This window comes from Python bivittatus, unplaced genomic scaffold (genome assembly GCF_059951505.1).
Source record: "Python bivittatus isolate LINGU-HERP-01145 unplaced genomic scaffold, Pbiv_v1 ctg000790_np1212, whole genome shotgun sequence".
NCBI classification, from domain to species: Eukaryota; Metazoa; Chordata; class Lepidosauria; order Squamata; family Pythonidae; genus Python; species Python bivittatus.
In genome coordinates this window covers 5,107,107-5,130,502 of record NW_028277110.1, presented here as the reverse complement: position 1 = coordinate 5,130,502, position 23,396 = coordinate 5,107,107, and the positions used below count along the sequence as shown (strand labels likewise).

The following is a 23,396-nucleotide window of genomic DNA, read 5'->3' as shown; positions in this document are numbered from 1 at the left end:
AGTTTAGGCTGGTGTTCCCCAATGTGGGTCCTTCCAGAGCTTTTGGACTACAAGGCCCATCAGCTGCAGCCAGCATGGTCTTTGATGAGGGGAGTGGTCTGTCTTGGGATGGCTGATACGTCGAAGGATGTATTTCACTCTTCATCTTGCAACCTGGGTTAAATTTCTGGACGTATATCCATATGTGCCTGGTTTTTTTAATGTGGGAATGGGCTAAAACACAGAGGAGAGGGTTTGCTTCAAAACTAACCTTACATCCAGGATCTGTGATGTGTAGAGCCAAACCTTTGGCCTGCTGGGGGGAGTATAGGAGGGGAAATTGATCCCTCTTTCTACCCTTCCAGGGAAAATCAGGTTGCCCGTTAGGGGTGAAAGGGGGGCCTTGAACCTCTGCAAAGCTTCGCACACCCATTTCAATCCCCCCAACAGCCAGATTTTTAAAAGCCCAAAATGTTAGCCCTGCCCATTCCCAACAGGAAGGTCTGCAGGGCATGGTCAAAAAAGCCAGGCGGAGCTTCGATGGCACCATCGCGGCCACCATCGTGACCTTTTTCAGCCCCGCCTGCAGATACTTCTGCCTTCCAGGGTGGTCCTAGGGCAGCGTTTTTCAAACTTGGCAACTTTAAGATGGGTGGACTTCAATGCCCAGAATTCCCCAGCCAGCCATGCTGGCTGGGGAATTCTGGGCGTTGAAGTCCACCCATCTTAAAGTTGCCGAGTTGAAAAACACTGTCCGAGGGTCTTGAAAGAGCTGCTGGATGCCCAGGGTATGCACGGCGGAGGGTGCTCAGGAGAGCCGTGATGGTGGCTGTGACCTCGCAGTGGGAATCTTGCCCTTTTTATGTGCATTACACGCACGTTTTTTTTCAGATCAACCAAATGTCGATCCATTGGTTGCACGCCCAACACGCATAAAAACTGCCAGGGCTCCAATCACCCCATAGCGACCTCCGTCTTGATTTTTTCACCCCCTCCCTTCCTCCTGGAGGCTCCCATCCCTGTTTTAGCCTGGTGCCCACAATTCAGAGGCCAAGGCGGGCATATTATACCTGGGACTGGCCGCCCCGTTCCGTTCCCCTCCTCGTATCGTTCGTGCTTGAATCAGCTGATTTCGATTGAACGCACTAAAATGCCACGTGTTGCCCACTTGCAAATTAAAGGACTTGGTTCTTCGCCCTCACAGTAGTTTTGTGGCAAAGGTTTTTCCCGTTCTGCAGGTGGTCCCGGAGGCTGCCCGTAGGTTGATGTGGTAGAGCTTGGCTGAGATCCATGAAGCCGCAGTCTGGTGACCAATTCTTTTGCAAAACCGCTTCTACGTACGGTAATCCAGTCATTTTGATTTTAAAGGATGCATCCTGAAAGAAGGAAAAGTTAAAGAGGAGCAGAGAGCTAAAAGCAACAAGCAGTTCATGATAAAAGCCACCCTTTCCTCTCCCCATCTGCGACTCCTCTTTCACCTCCCAAAGTGGTATAACTGTGTAAAAATGTTGGCTTGGTGTCCACCTGTGATAGGAGCAAGCACGATTTCAGATATTTGCAGAGTTTCCTCAATTCCTTTTCAATAGTGAAATAACGGGGGGGGGGGGGCGGTTAATAGAAAATTGCTAACCAGCTTCATCTTGACCCAAAGGGATCAAAACAGGTGGGATCTTTCAGGACTTTTTTCACGGGCCAAAACATTTCTGCGACCAACCCCCCCCCCCCGCACACACCCCCCCCAAAAGAAGAAAAAACCGAGTCTCTCCTTCTATCGTTGAGGTTACATTTCGTGTGAAGAAGAAAAATCTCTCCCTGGCCTTTCCCTTTCCCTCTGCCCTTGTCTCTTTTCATTGAGGAAAGGAGGATAGACGTGAGTCTCAAAAAACCACCGGAGAAGATCAAGGACCTGCTTGGATTTTTGCTAAATCCTTTGATGTTCCTAAATCCAGAGTGAGGGACCCAGTGATGTCTGCCTCTGAACCAGAGGAAGTGGTAGAGAAATGGGATGAAAATACACACACACACCACACACACAGAGGCGTGACTACCCCTTTACCCAAACTGGAATATTTCGTCCTAGCCTCAAAGAAAAATGGACTTCAACTCCCAGAATTCCCCAGCCAGCATGGCTGGCTGGGGAATTCTGGGAGTTGAAGTCCATTCATCTTAAAGTTGCGGAGGTGGAGAAACACCATTAAAGAGACGTCGTTTTTCCACCATTCCTGCTTTACTACAGGAATCAGCAGCTAGAGTAGCTTGCCCTCTCTTGTCATTTAAAGTGTATTTTAGAACCTCCTTCTTCCCACAGGCCATGGATTTGGGCTTTGCTTTACTTTAAGCTGGTGTGTGGTTCTAGTCCTCATGACGGCCTGGGAAGGGTTTTGAAAAACCCTTACCCAGCCCTGCTTGGTTGCTTCAGGAGGATACGGCTGCTCCTTTACCATTGCTTTGAGGTTCTGATTTGTCTTGGGAAAACACAGCAAAAACACTAATTTATCACGCAGAGGAGAGACATCCAGGGAAAAACGGTGCATCCACACGCGTGCCTGCCTCTGTCATCCGAAATGCTGCTCTGGATGTGTTTTGCAGCTCAACTCATTTTGGCTGATCATTGATCGAAAGATGGATGGCCTGCTTGTTTTCCCCGCCAAAATCTTTTGGGAAACAACCAGCCTCTGTCAGATTTAATAAGGCACACCCATTATTTATTTATTTCCCCCCCCCACACACACACACACACACATTTTGCCTGGTTAACAATGGATGCGGGTAGGACGGGGAGGCACCGTGCAGCTTGAACGCCGCCTGTTAGCACCGCGTCTGTTTGGACCCAGGATGGAGCAGTTGCACGCCCTGCCTAGAATTCCTGCAGGTTCACCTTGTCCCCTCCGTGCCTTTTCCCCACGACCAAGAAAGGTGGTGCGCCGGGCACGTTTAAGCCAAGAAAAGCAGCCGACTCTCGGAGACCCTTTGGTTTGGAAACCTGCACTGATCAGGGGTTGCACTTGACGGTCTGAGTGCCTCCTGTCCAGTCTTCTGAGGGTCCTTTTCCAGTGGCCTCCGTCCTGCACAGGGCTTTGGGACCATGTGTTGGCTTGAATATGGGTCTGTGGCCCGCACTCCTTCTGCCTTCCTGGGACAGCGTTTCTCTGGCCAAACTCCCACCAGCTTTGGCAGAAGGCTGACATGTTTTGCAGCCTCCCTTGGCTGAAACATGGTCCTCTTTCTTCTTCCATATGGAACCTTGTACCATCCCAAATTTACAATTAAGGCTTTTTCCAAACAGTGATTTTGCTGCTCAGAAACGTGGCTCGGTTGCCTTCCCGCAAGTCGTTCTCCTGTTGCAAGAAGATGACTATTTTCCTATCGCTCAAACCGTGACATTTTGCTGCTGGGGAACATTGACTGCCTTTCAATAGCGAACGCAATCAGGGATATCCAGGCCAACCTTCCCCAATCTGGTGTCCTGCAGATGTGATGGACTTTAACTCCTGCAGTGCTCCACTTTGAGGCACGCTGGCTGGGGATTATGGGGGTTGACATCCAACAGATCCAAAAGCACCGTCTTGGAGGAACAACACAATTTGCTGCCTTCCGGTAGAAAAACGGAAGGTTTAATTTTTTCCCCCCCTGTAACAGTAAATGCTATTTTCTGTTTAGTAATACCTGCACAGAAAGTATAGGAGTGGAGGGCAGTGCGGGAAAGTCCTGAGCTTAGTTTACGAGGATGCCAACGTAAATCAGCCAAAGCAGATAGTTCTGAATTTGAAAAAGAATGAGATGCCGAGATTTTTTTCAGTGATCTCTCTCTGTTCGGTTTGTTGGATCAGGAAAAGAGCTCGGCACATGGGTAAAATCCTGCCAGGACATTTTTTTTCTTACGTGGTATAGCGGTTAGAGTTAGAAAACCAATCTAGGCCAGGAGAGACCCAGATTCAAAACCCGACTCGGCCTGAGAAGCGGCGCCTGGGGCCACTCGGTCTGTCTCAGCCCTGCCTCCGTTGCAAGGAAGGAGAGGATTCCCGGGGTCCCCGAGGACGGGCGGGGTGCAGCATCCAGGAGTGAGGCTTTGCAGCCTCCCCCTCCCCTTTGATTGTGGCTCTGATTTAATCCGGAATCCTAAAGAACGGGCAGTTTCCCTTCTGTGTTATTTTCTCAGAAACGACGCTACGTGGATTTCTATTCCTTTGCGTGGTTGGCTCGGCGGTTGCCTTAAGTGAATGAAACGGTGATGAATTAACTAATGTCAGATGTGGCACGTTGATCAATTTATTATCTCCCTGCACTTGTGCCTATTCCGGTCTCCCCTCCTCTTCTCAGTCTCACCGCCCCCTCCTTGCACGTTGGAGTATTTACTCACGCCTTGGGCAGAACAAGAATCGTTCTAATGAAACAATTACAGCAGGTCAGTATTCAAAAGCAAATTCCTCCAGCACAATGTGATTTATGTCTTCACATAGATGCTCTCCAATGCCTTTATCTTTTTTTTCCCTTCCGCTCCCTGAGTGGAGAGAGCGGTGCAAATGCATGGCTCTCATCCAGATTGACAAGGAAAAAGAAATCATCTACATCTGAAAAATCCAAATAATCTTTCTTTGGGGGGTGGGGGGGCCAAACAGTGCAATCAAACCTGCACCCACAATGGCACAGTTGAGGCCCATTAAAAATCAGACAGAGCTTTGATCACACCGTCATGACGCCATCTTGACTTTTGGATCACACCCTGCAGAGGCTCCTACTTGCATGTCTTCTGCAAGATCCACTCTGTGGTTCTTTCCAGGCCTTATGTGACAAAACCACGATTGTCCAGCCAGCATTTTGCGCCCGTTGAGAAGTTTCTGGGTGATCTTCAATATAGAAGATGAAGAGCGAATGGAGTAATCCAGGTGCAAGGTAGCAAAGGCGCAACCATCTTTGGAGCTTGCTGATTTAGCTAGGGCCACAGCTGGGCATCACAGTTGCACATCTGGAAGTCACCACAGTTGGAAACCACTGCACTAAACCTTCCTTTTCCTCCAGCGTAGCATCTCCTATAAACTAGTCATCCACAGCTTGTTTCTGGGAGCCACTGTGGTGTAGCTATCAGGGTGCTGGACTTAGGCTCGGGAGATCCGGCATTGAGCAACAGAACATCCCGGGATGTTCCTTGCACAGTGGCCCTTGGCACTCCCGGAGGAAAGGCAGGTCAAACTCGTAATCAGCGGCCTGAGTGAGGAACGGCCATTCTCAGCGCAGGTCTGGGCATTTCGAGAACTCTGTCTCTACCCATGCCTTGGGCTTTAAACTAAAAGAGGCCAGATGACGAGGCTGAGATTTTGGCTAGGCCAGTTGGGGGGAGATTAGCCTGGCCCCGGTTTCCTGGCGGGCCTTTCTGTCAGTTGGGAAGCTGACCGCGGGGCAATCCTTCTGAATTAGCCAAAGAACTGCCGTTAGGAGATCATGGAGGGCTTTCCTGAGATTTAGCAACCTTCTGTATCACATGGCAGGAATTTTAGAGCATTTCATGGGCACTTTCGGAAAATGGCCGTCAGGGAGAAAGCAGCCAGTCGCAAGACAGCCACTGCCAGAAAGCAGATGGGCAAAGTGGTGCCCATCACCCTCTGCTGCCTACCACCCCAGCTTTCTTTTATTTTTATTTTTTTAGGGCAAGAAGATGCACAGAGCCCATGACTGCAGCCACCTGCCCTTCTCATTTTCCAAAATTGAGACCCAAGAGCCCTTTCTGGAAGAAAATAATCTTTTCTTCCTTTGACAGGAGGCACGAGAATCTGGAGGGCACCAAAGGAAGGGCCCAGGGGCACATTGGTGTCCGGGAGCACCATGTTGAGGACTTTCTCCACATGTTCTGCAAAGGCTCCTCAGAGAAATGCATGTGTGATTTGCTCTCACGTCACTGCACATTTTCACGATTGCTGCCACCCTTGCAAATTACCCAAGTGTGTCCATGGGTTAAAATGCCCACACAGCTCTTCAAGTAAGTGCTGCGTTATCTCTGTGACAGTTGGTTTCCAGCCCTTAACCCCAGAAAGGAAGGCGATGGGCACTTCCCACACCATCCTTCTCTTTTCCTTTCTCGTTGTTGCACCACCGTTAAAAGGAATGATGGTTCTTGGCTTCCCAAAACTAAAATAAGGATGCAGAAGCGAGCTAAGATGGTCAAGTGAATGAAGGGCTTGGATTGGTCCAGAGATGTCCACCAGAGGAGTCAAAAAAGTCAAGATGGCAGCCATGACTGTGTGATTGAAACCCACCCCTTTTCTGTATGCATTATGTGTAAATGATGGACAGGTCTTCAATCATGTGCCTTCTTGACTGTTTGGAGCCCTTGCCGGGCGCATACTTCATCGTGGAGTTCACCAGGAGACTTCAGGCCAGTCGCTAGTTCCTACCTCAAAGGATTGTTGTTGCTGAGAGGATCACAATGAGGGGAGTTGGACAAAAGCAGGCTATAAGTGCAATGATTAAAATAAATATAAAATAAAATAAACACGAGGGGGAGTTGAAACATTCTCTAACAAGCAGGGTAACTCCTTGGTAGAAGAAACTCTTTGGAATTGCAAACTCCATCTCAGCCTCTTGACTCTGAAATGTTCTTCTGGATGCCCCAAGCAGCTCGCGGTTGCCAAAGGCCATCCTAGGTAGATCAGCCACGTGGTTCTCCGGGTGGAAGTGCGTGTCACGCGCTCAGATGTGTTGATGGTGAACGTGGCAGATGGGGAGGGCGTCTTCCTCCGCTGCCCATTTTCCTGTCCACTTGCACCAGAATTCCAGGCTTAAAAATCCTCTGCCTCCAGTTCTCTGTGGGAAAAGTTGTAGCATGTTTTTGAGATTTTTCAGGAGAGAAATGCTTTAAAAGGCAACATGATATGTCTCCTGCTTGGGTGGGCTTTCACCAATGCTCCCAGAATGAGCACCATGGCTGGAAGTAGACTAGGAGCCAGATCAGGACAGACACCATGTTCGGTAGAGAAAAATGGGGGCTTTGGCACTTTCAGCCAAATTTCGTGGATAAATGAATTCAACCCTCAGGGAAAAAGAATGCTTCAGTCACAGATGAGTGATCATTCAAGATGTAACAACATGATTTCCCTGTGAATTTGAGAAGAAGTCCAGATAGCTTTGGATTACATTTCCTGGCCTCCACCTTCTTGGGGCCTTTTCAGATACTTTCGCCCTCTTACCAACTAAAACTCTTCCTGGTACAGAACTTTGCCACTCAAATCATAGTTCACAGTAGGACTAAAGTCAATTTATTTTAAAGAGGCAATTAAATGATAGATCTTTATATCTAATTATGACAACTTCAGCTAATTGGGCAAATTGCTAATGTGTACATTTGTGCACCCAGCTGGAGAGGAATTGAAAAGAAGGAAGGAAGGAAGGAAGGAAGGAAGGAAGGAAGGAAGGAAGGAAGGAAGGAGAGAGAGAAAGGGGGGAGGGAGGGAGGAAGGAAGGGGAGAGAGAGAGAGAGAAAGGGGTGGAGGGAGGGAGGAAGGAGAGAGAGAGAGAGAAAGGGAGGAAGGAAGGAAGGAAGGAAGGAAGGAAGGAAGGAAGGAAGGAAGGAAGGAAGGAAGGAAGGAAGGAAGGAAGGAAGGAAGGAAGGAAGGAAGGAAGGATCGAAGGATCCTCCCAGCTAGACATGCCAGGTAGGTTATGTGTGAAGGAAAATGTGATCCATGACTGCCTGGCAAAAAGGAGAGGGGACTGGCATAAATGCAGCAGAACCTAACTTCCGTCTGTTTGGCTGCGGGGGGCACAGTGGGAATAGCCCCTCCGCTTCCTCTAAAGAGGAAACTTGCAAGATTTGGATTAATTAAAGGAGTTTTACACACACTACCTTGGCTGTGAGATTGAGCTGGTAAACTGAAGGCACTTTGCATATTCTCTAACAAAGGACATTTATGCTACTGTAGGAATTCCCTAACTGCAGGTCGAATAACATGGCTGGTCCTTGTGTGCAACCCCAAATGAACACATAGATATTCTTGGGAGCCTAAACTATTTATTTACAGAGGAGGCTATCTGTTGTGTCTCTGGGTGATCTGCTGTTCTGGCTTTATTGTCCTTTTGTTTGGCTGGACATTAGGCAGCCATGAATGTTGTTGTATTTTTGCATTGGGATTATTCTCGCTTTCCTGAACTGGGCAGACCACAAAAATAACTTTTAGTTATGTAGATGCTTAATATCACCCTTTCAGTTGGAAGGCTGTAAGTCGATGCTCACAGACTATCAACAGATGGAGAAAGATGCTGCTCCGGTTGGATGCACGGCTGCAGGAGTGAGGCGTTGGGAGAGAAATTTCCCGGCCTTCTGGAGAGTCTCTAGCAATGGGTTCAAAAGACGTCCTCTGCTACTAAGCAGTAGGGTTTTCGCAAAATAAAACGATGTGTGATTTCTGCATCTAGGGTTGGAACCCTGCCTCTATTTCTGCAGCTAAATTTCCATCTAGGAGGGGTTCATAGCTCCAAGAGGAGAGGAAAAAACAAAGCTGGATGAAGCTCCAGTGCTGACCATGAAGTCCAGAAAGCAGACTTCCAGAATGGGAAAGACGAGGCAACGGACGAGGGAACGGAAGCAGAGACGCAATTTTCAGCTAGTGGCTTCCATCCTGGTTCGCAGACAGGTGAACTCTTGAAGAGAAGAGAGACCACGAGCCACCCCCAATCTCATGCCTTAAAGGATCAGGGTCTCCAATTTCAAACCCTGGATGGCTAGCTGCGGGGGACGTTTGGAGTGTCCTATCCTTGGTTTCTGAGTGTGACGGGGGATGAAAAAGGTATCGCCAGGTGGTCTTGTGGTAGAGAGATCTTGAGCGTGGCTTTCATAACTTCTGGATCTTTCTCACGCACAGACTCAGCTGTTAAGAGGGCAGAGATCACCGCAAAGAGGCACTACGGGATCCTCCCCTTCCCAGCTCAGGGATGGCCCTTCCACCCACACCTCTGCTCACACCCAGCTGGAGGAACTCTAGTGTTGGCTAGGAAGTCCCTTCCCAAGTGAAATAGTGGCAGAGAAGTCGGGTGACTGCAGCAATAATAATAAGCTATTGGGGGGGGGAGCAGGGCCAAATGACATCATATGCATCATGACATCGTTGTTGCACAAATGATACAAATGACACAGTTCACATCATCCCTTCCCTTCCCTTCCCACATCCTCAAGTTTTTGGGTTCCAAGTCTTCCAATCGTTTCTGAGTTTGGTTTCTGGCTTCTCTTCTGCAGATTAGAATGTGGTTATTTTTATCTATCTGGTGGATATTCTCATCTGCTGCTGAGAAAGGAAAAAGAATTGTGAGTGGGTGTGCAGGTGTGTGTTGGCGTGTATGTATGTGTGTATGTATGTGTGTATAGATAGACAGGCTTCTTTTGTCGTATGTGATCATGGCTTGGTTTTTCTTTTTTTTACTTCTAATTAACATTATTTGATTTTTTTTTTTTTAAAGCAGATCTGGTTTTATTGTGACCTCTGTTGGATTAATGTTGATGAAGAAAAACACAATGCAAGTGATTGAAATTAATTAGGGAATTCAATAAAGCAGCATTTGCGTGCATTCTCGTGACTTCCTTGCGTCTGTGATGTAAATTGTACATATTTGCATATCGTGTACATGTTAATGCCAAAAGGCAAAGTCAAGACTCGATCCCCATCATTACCACTGTCCAGACATCTTTGTTTAAAAGAGCCAATGTTGAAAAATAACCAAATGGTGCCCATTTAGAGGTGGGTCGTTGTGCTGTTAATTACAATTTGCCTCGCAGACAGTCTGGGAAAAGGGGGCATCGGTTGCCGCCACCCACATTTTGTGAAAGAGCCACAGTGTCATCAGGGACACTGCTGAGAAAGGGAGTGTCTTTCTCATGTTCGGAGAATAACAGGGAAGGGCTACTCCATCTTCCGCAACCTGTTCGCCACCATTACCCCCCAACACACACACACACATTTCATTGTCCTGGATTTCAACCTCCCCAGTCCCTTTTTGGAGCTGACTAGAGGGGTGAGAGTTGAACTGAGACGGTTGTGCCGCATCTTCAAAAAAAGCACAGTCTTCTTTCCTTCATTGGTGTCAACCCTTCGAGGTAGGCCAGGTCAGAAAGCAGACTCCACAAGGACCACTGGAACTCTATCATTATAGGGTATAACAACAGAAACGTGAATGCCTGGCAGAGATCCTCTCTCTTCCTGCTCTTATACCAAGAGAATACGGAGGTTCTTTCTCACTCACTCCTCCTTTCTGGGGCTAAGCCTGGAACAACCGAACGGCTTTCACGTTCCTTCTTCGAGACCGTCCCCTTACTCCCCTGCAACTGGCCATGTGTAGTTGCTACAAATCAGACTGCTTTCAACCCAGCATTCGAAGCCACAGTTTCCAGTTCACGTTTAGAGCAAATGATGGTTTGCGGTGAAAGTGTATGACATTTATCACCCACCAAGAGGTCAGCTTATATATGGTATCACGAAAAGAGAGGCAGATCAGAGAGGAGGGAGCGTGCGAGTCTAGGGATGACCTGCAAGCTAGTTTTTGGCACAACCAGGACCTTTTGGTTCACCGAATGCGAAGGGCCCCAGATACAAATCATGTCACTCTGACTGCGTTCAGGCATAACCCTCATGATGTGCAAACCCAGCATAGGCTATGGATGTTGTATAAACTTACCCGGCTGGGATTTTATTTAATAAAATATGGTTAAACAAACTGTGGCTTAGTGTAGCATGTAGATCCAAGTATTTATGTTCTGTACTGTACCTAAAAGACACTTTTAAAAAATATATATATTAAGATATATTTTTGCGACTTCAGGGTTGTACTCTCACAAAGATGAAGAGAGAATTCGAAGTCAAGATAACTACATTAATATGCAGCAGACTATTTTTAGCATTGAACTGTAACAGTACACTAATTACCGACTTGGTTGGTGGACATCTCGATGAGGTTCCTCCCCAAGGCTTTAGAGATGGGCCAAGGCAGGTCAACAGGGAGGTAGTTCACAGTTTCAGGACCACCCCTGAGAAGTCCAGTCTCTGGGTCTCTCGGTGACACGGTGGGCTGTTGGAAATCCCTGCTGAGAAGGACCTTAGCACACTGGGCGGAATTAAGTGTGCAACGGTGGTCCTTCCAGTGCTTCTGTGCAGGTTCTTCGCCACCGTGAAAGTGCTCCTTGCTTGTGACTAGATAAGAAAACCCAGCCCGTGTCAGGGCTGGCTGGTCGTGGTTCTTGTTCGTGTCTCTGCTCTGTCTGAACTGTGCCTTTCCTTTCACAGCACTGCCAGTTAATTTGGGGGGTTCTAATGTCTGCAATTATGTTTTTACAAATGTGCAGAGTGGCCAGCTGAGTGGAGCATGGAGTGAGCAACCTGAGGTTAAATTGATGGATGACCAACAAGATAAGGAATGTGCCTCGGAAGAGCAAGAAACAATCCTGATTAATGGGGTGAAAGAGGATGGTAAGGAATCTCATGATAGCAAGGGATCTGCCATCGGTTCCTCCCTGTCCTTTGCTCAGGGACCAGTCCGAAATGGGGCAGGGTTTTTATTTATTTATTTATTTATTTATTTATTTATTTATTATTAAACTCGTATGCCGCCCATCTCCCCCAACAGGTGACTCTGGGTGGCTCACAATAACAAAAAAGAAAAAACACCAATCCCTCCAACAGTGGCTAAAATCCATAAATAATTAAAATACAAACATCCCTTAAAAATGTCCTAACCCCCCCTGTATATTTTAGCCCCAACACCTTCAAGAGGAGCCAGAACCCCTCACCCCACCAGCCAACTCCACAGATGCGAGCCCCCCTCCGGCCCCCAGGCCTTCTGGCAGAGCCAGGATTTAACCCCTTTTCTGAAGGCCACGAGGGAGGGGGCGCACCGGACCTCGGGAGGCAAGATGTTCCATAGGGCGGGGGCCACAGCAGAAAAGGCCCTCTGCCTAGACCCCCCCAGTCGGAATTCCTTGACCGGTGGGGTCTGCAACCTGCCCCTTCTGCTGGACCGAGTGGGGCGGGCTGAAACAACCGGGGCGAGACGGTTCCTCAGATCCCCTCAGATTTTTCTGACGCCATTTCCAAAGAATGGATTATTTGGAGGGATAGCAATTCAGAAGTCGCCTTTTTACTGATTTAATGCTTCTGAGAATCCAAAGCCCTTCACAAACCTTTTGTCATCCTGCAACACTTCCAACAGGATTTGGCAATGGCAAACACCAGAGCCCCGACTGACTTCATCCGAGGCCCCAGATTAATAAAAAAATCAATATATTTTTTAAAGCGGCCAAAAACTTGCAAAATCATCCAAATCTCGTGCAATTTCGGTGAGAAATTCAAACTCACGCGTCAGAGTCGAGATGAATGAAATCATGTAAGACGATGTTTTTCAACCTTGGCAACTTGAAGATGGGTGGACTTCAACTCCCAGAATTCCTCAGCCAGCATGCTAGCTGGGGAATTCTGGGAGTTGAAGTCCACACCGCTTAAAGCGCCCACGGTTGAGAAACACTGATCTAGTGTGATTGGCATCTTCCATTTTCTGGAAGATAGAAAAAACATTCTGACTGTAAAAAGAGAATATTTGTTTTGGGGTAGCTTTATCCTTTCCCTTCCAAGCCACTTGATGTGTCCCAGTTTTGAAGGGTCCCAAGCAAGGAGGGTCAAAACAGTCAAGATGGCGTCCGTGACTGCCCAAAGCCCTGCCCCTTTTTTACATGGGTTCACCTGCAAGACATGTAAAAAAAGAGTGTGACTTCGGTCCCAAGTACCCACTTGACTTTTTTGACCCCTCCTTGTGAATGCCCCTGGTCTTGGCCATAATCGTGGGATTAGATTTTACTTATGGCTATAAAAATATAGTTTCTGTACATAGAAAGTAGAGTTTCCCGGTCTAATACCCTTCAGATAGCATTGTACATTTTCGTATCAAACTCTCTGTGCTATTTCGGCAAAATCTGATCATAACCACCTAAAGTTGAGTAACAAAAATGAATTAGAAGTGTGCATGCTTTTACATAAAATGTAAACATTTTTGGCCTCTTCAACTCCATTTTTTTTCCCGCAGTACCTGATCAACATGCACTATAGGATAATAATAATATTATTCATGCACGTGGAAATTAAATTTGAAAGTAATAGAACTGTTATTATTAAAATTTCTCTGTACAGTGACCTAACCTGAGCTCAACTTGTCATGAGAATATTAATTCAAACTACATTATAAAAGTAAACAAGAAATAGGAAGCAGCAATACTTTTTATAACGGTCTGCCCACAATTTGGGAGAGCTGAGGGTTTTTTTTAACGTGTGTGAATTTAATAATGCATCCAGTAAGTCAAACTAGCGCACGCTGGGGGGCGTCGGGAGCCGTCGCAGCTGTGCCCTCTGTGGCGCCACCCTCCGTCGAAAACGGGAAGACCCAGAACCGCATTCTTACACCCCTCTCTTTTTTTCCGCGATTCTTTCAGAATCCAGCAACCTGGATGGTGACAACAAGCCCTTCCGTGCGGCAGCGGACGCCGCGGTTCCCTTTGCAGCCGTGACGACAGCGGGAGCCGCTCAGAAGGAAAGCCGAGCCCAGCCGGCCCCGGCTTCGAAGAAGGCTTGTTGGCTGAGCCCCCCTTCCCCCCTGAGACTGGCCGATGTCCCCGATCACATTTCCGATGACTCCTCCTCCGTCCATGCCATTTCCCTTACGTCGTGTGTCACGAAGGGCATGAGTGCCTGGTCCCTGCCGGGCGACTGCGAGAAAGCGCCCTTCTCCATGATGGAGCCGGGGAGCATGTCCGCCCTCACCGGCGACTGTTTGATGCAGCCGAGTCGGACCTGCCTGGGCTGCTTTATTGAGTCGAAGGACAGCATGGATCCAGAACCCGGGATCAGCCTAAAAGTGGGCGATATAAATAGGGATTACGACACCTGTTCGGTCTCCGACATCGGGATTCACTGCATGAGTACAGGAGAGACCATGCGGTACGGAGACCAGCTCCTTTCAGACCAGCTTTTGAGCTTCCCGATGCATAAATCAAGGGCGGCGGACAAAAGGGAGACGGAGAAATCTGACAGCGATTCGGAGGATCCCACTCAGAAAAATTATTACGAGGGGTTACTTTTGGACAAGTGCAATGGGGAGGAGCCTTTACTAACGAATCCCAACCAGGAATGGGGTTATTTTGAATCTTTCATTAGTGAAAGCAAAATTGAGCTGCTTGACCTTTGCTCCAAAAACGAGCTGTCTGTAAATCTGTTTTCTGAGGAGGATGTGGATAATTACATGTTTGATGACGATGATTCAACCTTGGGAAGTGACGTCTGCTCTTTAAAGATTCGTTATGAATCTTTCCAGGACAATGTGAGGGAGAAGACTGGAGCCCTGCAAGAGGACACCCAGTTTAACTTCTTCCCCAGTGTGTTTAGTGGATGTCCAAAAAGGGACAGTAGGACAGCTTTGAAGAGGGGACCTCGAGGGGCAACGGATCCTTCCCAATTCAAATCTGAGGAGACCATCATCTGGGGGGAAGAGGAGGTTGATGGACAGCAGGAGGAGGAAGAAGAGGAGGAGGAGGAGGAGGAAGAGGAGGGGGGTGAAAGTGAGAAAGTTGCCTTAAACAAATCTTGCACCGGTACGGAAGTAGTACAGTACATCAGTCCCAAAAGAAATCACTTCTTGGAACTGGTGAATTCCACAGAGGACTCTGGGGAATTCAGTGATGACAGCACCTGCACCGAATCGTCCTTCGATGTGCTTCAAGACCTGAAGGACTGCAACAAATATCTTCCCCGGGACCACTCCAGTTCCTTCATCCAACAGAACTACGGTCTGCGAGCAAAAAGGAAAGTGCGATATAGCGAAGATTACCTTTACGACGTGGATTCCATCGAGAGTGAGAAAATCATGGATAAGAAGGAGTGGATTCCTGATGGTCCCAAGGAAGAAGACGACGATGACTGGTGTCCAAAGAAGAGGCGAAAAGTTTCCCGCAAGGAGCCCCCTGTCATCATCAAGTACATCATCATCAACCGGTTCAAAGGAGAGAAGCACATGTTGGTCAAGCTTAGCAAAGTAGATGCCAGTGAGACAACGGTGACCTTAAGCGAGGAGTTGTTGAGCAAATACGCCAAGTTGGCCCCTCTGAAGTCGTTTTGGCAAGAGAGGTGGCAGAGCCGGCTCAACTTCCTCAAATCCGCGCTCTACCACAAGCAGAGTTTCTATCTCAACGGCTCCGAGGTGGCCTTCCTGCCCCACCCACGGAAGCGCAAGGGCAAGATAGCCCACCGGCACCGGATTCAGAGGATTAAGGCCATCGAGCAGCCCGTGGGCAAGGCGGGCTCCTGCACGCCCGACGCCAAGCAGCTCTGTTGCAGGATCGGAGATGACGGCGGGGGCCTGAAAGGGATCCAGGCCATGGCCATCGCAGCCCCCAGCTGTGTGAACGGCATCCATCTGAACGACATCGCCGGCCTGGCCTTACCTCCGGGCAAGGCCCAGGAGAGGGAATTCAAAGGTCCCGAGAGAAAAGTCTTGCGCAGGATCAAATTCAAAAGCGAAGCCAGGCTGAAATGCAAGCGACTCAAAGCCGCCACCGGTCTGGCGGAGGTTTCTGCAGCCTTGGAGAATCCAGAGCTGGCGACGGGGTTAAAGGATGAAAGCGCTCCTTGTGCTGTAGACGGCTCCCCTCTCGCTGAGTGCCAGGAGGATAAGCTGGCTAAAAATGCTCTTTCTTTCCTACCCACCACCTGCGCGTCAGACAAGCCACCTCCATCTGCCAGCCTCGCGGCCAGCGTGCCCCTCATCCCTGGCGGATACCTGCAGACTTTGCTGGATGCCTCCGACTTGTCCAACAGCACTGGGATCACTTACTTCAGCCCCCCCGCCTCGGAGCAGCAGCAGCAGCAGCAGCAGGAGACCCTCCCGGGCCTCGTTCAAGCAGAGAAGTCCTTCTGCGCCTTGCAGCCCGCCCAAAGCTGCATTTTGTCCCCACCGTCGGAGTCGGAGTTGCAGCAGTCGCCAAGCCCCTTGGAAATCGAGCCGAGCAACTTCCAAAGCGTTTGGCCGGCTGGCAAAGCTGGCAGCCCAAACGGTCAGGGCTTTGCTGGGCAGCTCCAGGACGCCTCCGTGCTTTCAGCCGTAGAGTTTGGCAGCTGTGCGGGGGTGGACGGCCTCCCAGCCTCTGGATACAGTCAGGTCCATCTGAGCGGCAGCAAATTATTATACCAAAAAAAATACACCCCAGAGAGCCAGCAGTTGCAGTCAGATGACTCCTACCAGTCCTGTCCTTTCAGTAACAGAGAGGGGAATTTTCACTTCCAGCGGGGCACACTCAGCACCGATGACGGGAGGCTGGTGAGTTTTGATTCGGTGGGCTCCCTGTCCGCCAGCTCTAGCAATTACAGCTCCTTGAGTTTGAAGTCTTGTGAAAAGGATGGAGATGATGACATTGCTGATGATTTCTTGGCCCACTGCAGCCCCAAACTGGTGATTCAGCAAAGCATTGATGAAATAACGCCGTTGAAGGAGTCAACCGATCTTCTAGATATTTCTAACTTCACCCCAGATAAGTTCCGCCAGTCGTCCCTTTCGGAAATGTCTCCCCCAGATACCCCTAACCTTTCCCCACAGATAACCGGGCCAGAAACTAAAACCCTGGGAAATATGAAGTGTTTCCCGGACAGCTCACAAGTCGTGTTAAGCAACCCTGAGAAGGTCAAGTGGGGCTGTGGCGTTCTCCAAGCTCCAGATCAGGCCGATAATGGATTCACTTTAAATAATCATCAGTTTCAGTTCCATATGTTCACCGATGAGGATTCTGTCAGCCTCCTTGAAAAAACCCCATCCTTGTCAACTTTTAATGAGCCATCTGCCCAAGTTAGCACCAATAGTAAAGCGTCAAAATCCAAGAGGAGAAGTTCATCTAATAAAAATTTGGGTGCCAACCAAAGCCCGCCCCAGAAAAGCGTTCGGAAAAAATCCCCCAAAGCCAACAAAGGGTCTGAAAAGCCACCCAGCAGAAATTCCAGGCAGTCTCCCAAAACTTCAAGGAAAGGGAAAAATGGGGCAGGGGTTAATGGAGAAAAGACCCCTGTCATGGGGGATCGAGCAGCTGGTCTCTTGAACAGTTCCAGCTCCTCGGCAAAAGCGTTGGTCGAATCCATACAGCAGGGCAGCCCAAATGCCGTCCGAATAGGGAAGCCCAACGGGTTGCCTGGCGAATGGCCGCTGGGGAAGGACAATAGCGGTGGCTGGTCCGAAACCAGCCTAGGAAGTGCCAACAGCCTTCTGGATGATGATCAAAGAGAATTTGAGGAGCCGTCCAACATTTTATCAAACATTGCATCTGGCATGGCAGATGTTCAGAGGTTTATGATGGCCTCCATCGAGCCCTTGTGGGGGCCTGTCGGCCACAGCGACGTCTCTGATCTCTTCCGATCCCCTGAATCAAACAGCCTGAAACTGAAAACCCTTAAGATCCTGGCCGGCACGTCTCCAGAGTCCAAGAAGAAGGTCAACGGCAGTTCTTCGGGAACAGGGAGGAATCACAAATCGGGGAACAAGGGCTTGAGTAAAACCAGCAGCCGAGCTGCTCCGTGCGATCCCGGACGCTCCAATTCATCCGCCGGGTACCCTGCAGACATTCATTCTCCTTTTTTTGATAAAAGCTATAGTAATCTGAGCACTTTAGCCAAAAATGAACCTACCCATAAAAAGCTCTACCGACACAAATCCACGTCGAAGTCACTGCGAGATGAGAACTGTAAAGTCAAGCGAGCAGAAAGGGAGCAGGGCCACAAAGACGCTTCTACAGTAGTTTCCTTTGAAAAACTGAGGTAATACTACACCAAGCTGGCTGGAATGCACCCTAACTTTCTTGCTCCCGCTAAGGCCATCCCTGCTCATATTTTCCTACTTGGGAAACCAGAATTGCATGAAAGAGACATTCCCCTTTTACAGGTCTTTTTTCGTTGTCGTTGTTGTTCTTGGTTTTGTTCTCAACGTGCATGAAAATACTTATTTCTTGCAAGCTACTTAAAAAGAATGACTTTTTTTTCTGGCTTGGCTGGGGTTAAACACCGACTAACAAAGCTGTTCCTTTTTCTTGCTGTTTGGCTTCTTCTGATTTTAATTCCTTTATTTATTTTTAAAGGGTTAATCCTGTGCTCTTTTTTAATGGTTTGGAAAAAGAGAGGGGGGGGGAAGACTTCTGGGGAGGGGGGAGCCTTTTGTAAAAAATAAAACACACAAAAAGAGATGCGTCCCCCAAAGCTGAGATGTTAAAGGGTCTTTTATGTTTGCAGAAATCCCAGTTCATCCCTAGTTGAGTGCCATGAGATTATGACGAGTGCTTTTTACCCCCCGTCCACCGCTGTTTATATCCTAACCTGCACCATAGAGCTACATCTTTCAAAAAAACAGCCTCTCTGATTCCACACAAGTTAAAATGTTTGGTTTTTCTGCAGGGATACAGACTACATTCTTCTTAAGGCAGAAACAGCATTTGGGGTTTTACCTGTATTTGAAGAAGAGCTGCCTTTTCTAGAAAGAAGTTTGAAGTTTGCTTGGTTCCCCCCCCCTCTTCCCCCCCCTTGTTTTCCCCACATCTTTCTTTTGCTCGAAAAGAAAAAAAAAAGAAATGTAATGCCTTGTCATACGTCCGAGTGTTAAGTGCTGAAACCGAAAGTTTGAAGTCGTGGGACTTCTAGGCTTTGGAAGCAAATCTCCCCCCGTATTCCCCGTTTCCAAAGCTCTACTCTTGTATGGTAATTGCTGCACTATGACCCACAAACCACCCCGCAAATTGTGCCAAACTCCGAACAAGTGTTGTACTGTACATATTTTTACATCTCTTCTGGGTCGTGAATGTTTGGTGGTGTTTTTTTTCCCTCCCCCCCTTTTCGGTTTACGATAAACGCTCCGGTGAAACAGTTGGCCAAACTCTCTGAGGAAGCCACCGCTGCAGAAAGGGTGTGGATCTGTTGGCTCCCGAGGGACTGAATGTTGTATGGACCTACCTGAGTATCTGTGCCAAATTGACTTACCTCATCGAAGGGATGTTTCTCTGTGGTTTACAACTCCAAAAGAGGTGGGGAGAAAGCGGGGGGAGGCTTTGGAAGGAAGAATGGGGAAAGCTGGGCCCTCTCCAAAATCTGAACGAGTACTTAAAAAAAAAAAAGAGAGAGTACAAATAATAATAATAATAATAATAATAATAAATAATAATAATACCAACACCAACACCAACTCAAGGTAACATTACTGGAAATCCAAGCGACTGCATTTAGTGGTTTTAAAAGCAGCTGTTTTTCTATCACCTGTTTTATTTCGAGCAAAGCTTCCAGCGGAAGATAATTTCAAAAGCAAAGCTGTACTGTTGGCACTTTGTATCAGTTTTCTATATTTTGTAATACAACCTGGGAATTTTAGAAAAAAAAAAAGCCGTCAGAAAAACCAGAGCGATACATTTCATAGACACTATATTGATATTTCATTTTGAGCTGTTTTGTAACCATTTTTATGCTCCTCGTAGCAGGAAAACTCACTGACTCAAAATATGATGTTTTCTAAATGTTTTAACCTTTGCAATGACAATATTATTTGAAGGTTTGTAAAAAATGAATCAAATGTAATTGTTAATGCAGTTCTGGATGTATGTCAGCCTTCTCGACCTTCCAAGATACGTTGAGTCAACCTCCCATCATCCCTAACGGTGAATGTCCGGGAATGTTGGGGGCTGTAGTCAACACATCCAGAGGGGCACAGATGGGGATGGGGGTAGAGGGGCCTGGGGGGGTCAAAAGAGTCAAGATGGCAGTTGCAACCACATGCAACTACAGAGCCTGTTGGGGCTTCAGTCCAGCCATCACAGCCACCATCTTGACTTTCTGGACACCCCCTCACCCCCACCCTCAGCCCCCCTGGCCACACGCTATGGAGGCTGATTTACACACCCAAAAGAAAATGGACCTTCTAATGATTGCATCCGGTTGGGGGCCAGATTCAGAATGTTTAAAAAAGGCGTTTCTCCCCCCGCCCCACCCGCCACTCCGAGAGGAACAAGTGCTGGCTACTTAAGGAAATACCATTTCCCAAAGATCTTACTTTGAATCGTATTCCCTGTCCCACACACCCCTCTAAGTAAAAAAGTCTTAACATTTATTTTCCACGCGTACCTGAGCCTGTGTTTTGCTCTTGGTCTATGACAAAACTGGATCATGGGGGCTTCTTGTGAGCAGAAGGGAGTGAATTGATGCACTGAAAAAGAGTCATAGACAAAGAGATTTATGAGCAATTGGTGGAGTGACCAGGGATTTAAGCTGATTGCAACAACATCCAGCTTTCTTTTCTTTCAGGAATACGTGCTCACGGCCAGCTTCTTTTGGCATTAGGAGTTTTAGTTCTCCTAGGAGATACCTGAGTGGGTTTGGCTGTGTTCCCCCTTCAGTAAAAGGACAGAAAGCAGATGTTTCAAAATAAGTCCAGATTATGTAAGAGAAAGCCATTTCCCCACAGGAAAGCTCTGAGAGGTGATGGGTTCAACAGGTTGGTCCAAGCCCCCTCTTTGTTTAAATAAAAAATAATTCTAGTGCCTGTGACCCTGAAAACAATATGCTAGGCCTGCCTTCCCCACCTGCTGCCCTCTGGTTAGGGTAGACTTCAGTTCCCCTAATCCTGAGCCTTGATGGCTCAGTGTAGGGAAGTTGACGTCCAAGGCATTTAAGGCAACCGTTGCACTGGCTGATTGGTCAAGTCAAGAAGAACTCATCTTTTACCTGCGGATTCCATGTCATTTTCCATACTGTCTGGGGAATTGGAAGAGGAATGCTGTAATTTCACGAGGAGGCTGTGCTTAAGGATGGCCCTTCTACACCAGCATGGTCTGGCCTTGGGAAGGACCTGGGAAGGGCTGTCCCCTTGGGGGCACTAGTCTAATGAGGATGCTTACCACTGCAGGGAGGAGAGGCAGGATCCCTGGCGCATCTTCTTCTGGAGAATGGCGTCATCCTTCTTAAGAGGCCCCTGATCACCTTCCAAAGAAAGCTGTGCTCTTGGCGAAACAATGGCCTGGGACATCTTTTGGGAATGAAGTAGGGCAAGGCACCAACTGCCTTGCCTTGTTGCTCAGCTCTCTACTTGGAACGCTGAGTGGGACCTCATTGGCACATCTGTGAGGTCCCTCCCATTCCTGTTGGCCAATATATTTTGAGGCCTTCCTAAGTCTTCTTTCACTTTTCTAGCATCTCCCCATTCAATGGGTCTCCTTCCTTGCCTAGGTGTTGCTGGTCATTCTCTGCTGCAAATACCTGGACCAGCATCCTGAACAAATGGGCCCTTTCTTAACTCGATTTATCTCTCAGCATCACCAAGTGGATGAGGAATTGCTGCCACGTGCCAGGGCTCATGCCCCACCTTACCCCCACCAGCCTATCACCACAGCTGGATTGAGTCAGGGGCTGAACTGTTGAACATCTAGGGCAGGGCTTCTCAACCTCAGCAACTTTAAGCTGTGTGGACTTCAGCTCCCAGAATTCCCCAGCCAGCAGCTTAAAGTTGCTGAGGCTGAGAAACACTGATCTAAGGCAAGAGGGCTGGTAATGTGTAGGCTGCCACATTGTGCTTAGCAAAGATCACATTGAATCAAAATAGGTCACATCGAAAGCACATTCGAGCACTCAACCACCAAGCTGGACATCTTAGCCCATGGGGCAGTTGGTGTCTATGCCTGTCCTTTAAAAAATGGTGGTGATGATCGTGGTCCTACTTGGAGAGGGCACGATGGGACGTAAGTGCAAGGAAGACCTTTAGGGAAGCCAAACCAAAACAGCTGGGCCACATTTGCCACAGACCAAACCATTGTGAAACCAGAGTGGGTTGGCAGTCAGTCTGCCCTCCCAGGTGCAAGTTCCACGCAAGTAGAAAATCAGGCAACTGGAATAGACTTTCTCTCTGTTGCAACAGCTGTTTCCTTGAAGCCAAGGCCCCCCTGCCCTCTTCAGGAGGACAGCATTCACACTGGTTTCCCCAGATGCAGTCCAGAGCTACTGTTTTGTGTCCATGTGGAATCCTCTGGAAAGATCAGGTCCAGATCCCAAATGATCAGCTAAGGTAGCTGCAGTTTTCCAGCAGTGCTTTCAGTTTGGAAAGTCAGCCAAGGTTCAGAATGACCGTTTCTCCTGCCTGTTTGATCCCCACCTGATAAATATTTGACTTTGCATTTCTCCATCTAGACCAGTGTTGTCCAAACTTGGCCACTTCAAGATGAGTGGACTTCAACTCACAGAATTCTCCAGCCAGCCATGCTGGCTGGGGAATTCTGGGAGTTGAAGTCCACTCATCTTGAAGTGGCCAAGTTTGGACAACACTGGTCTAGACCAATGTTTTTCAAACTTGGCCATGTTAAGATGTGTGGACTTGAACTCCCAGAATTCCCTGACCAGCATGCTGGCTGGGGAATTCTGGGAGTTGAAGTCCACACATCTTAAAGCTGCTGAGATTGAGAAACACTGACCCAGATCTTGTTCCGTAGGTTCAGTCTGGTGATGCTGGTCCACAATTTAGCTGTCTGGTAGCAAGAAAGCAGTCACTGTTTCTCTAAGCCGCTGTAAGAGAGGCATTCTGGAGAAAAAGTACTGTCCTTTTTCTTTTTCAGTGAATCCCCCAAAACTGCAGGCATTCTGTATTTTCTGCCTCGCCCTGCTCCGTTTCAGTGCACTGCTAAGGGCTGTATTTCAGGAACGTGGTGTTTCTCATACATTTTTGGTGGGTTCTTGTTTGGAATACGTGCTATTTGACTTCTTAGGGCTCTTGGTTACAAATCACCCAGTTCTTACCAAATTCCATCTGTCCGCTCCCAGTTATGCTGACTGATCTCTCTCACACACAGAGACACATCCTCTCCCTCCCTTTCACTCTCACGTTCACAGAGTGCTCAGCATCCCTAGGAAAAGCCGTGCGTTTGGTGCAACCCTGTTCTGTTGGGGTTGAATCTTCCTGCTACCTCAGCATCCTCACAAGTCCTTCCTCTTCTTGCCTTGGCCAAAAATGTCATTCCTACCTTTGAGACTTGGCTTGAACACTTTTATTTCCGTTCTACGTCCCCATTTTTGCACGATGGTGGAAGGATCAACAGCAGCGTAGTTAGGGCCAAGATCCTAGCCAGGAATTTGGACTCAGCAGCCATTGGACATCATCTTTATTTCTTCTTTTTCTAAAACAGTTCCCCATCCTGCACAGCCACGGCTCCTCCTGAATTTGGGTTCTTTCCCCTTTTCTCCTCCTTCTGCTTGTACTGTGGCTTCAGGTCACCGCTGACTTGCTCATCTTGTTTGCAACTGTTTGTCAGTGGTATCCAGACATCGGCCTCCATTTTTTACTCTTTCTTGAACTTCATTTGGGGATGACAGGAAGAAAGAGAACGAGGATGGTAGACTGGCAGCCCT

At 48.1% G+C, this 23,396-nt stretch overlaps 1 protein-coding gene across 1 annotated transcript; it reads left to right on the top strand.

Moving 5' to 3' along the window:
- Window positions 1-11,347: 11,347 nt before the first annotated feature.
- Window positions 11,348-17,969, top strand: NEXMIF (neurite extension and migration factor). Its single transcript, XM_025163927.2, has 2 exons — window positions 11,348-11,423; window positions 13,433-17,969. Exons 1-2 carry the CDS (start codon window positions 11,348-11,350, stop codon window positions 17,791-17,793), a joined length of 4,437 nt encoding a protein of 1,478 aa, XP_025019695.1. The 3' UTR covers window positions 17,794-17,969.
- The last annotated feature ends 5,427 nt before the right edge of the window (window positions 17,970-23,396 follow it).

Bases quoted from the DNA above. Each gene is read 5' to 3' on its own strand.
- NEXMIF (XM_025163927.2), top strand. From the start codon at position 11,348: ATGGATGACCAACAAGATAAGGAATGTGCCTCGGAAGAGCAAGAAACA. The intron at 11,424-13,432 runs GTAAGGAATCTC...CGATTCTTTCAG, and splicing joins TAATGGGGTGAAAGAGGATG to AATCCAGCAACCTGGATGGT.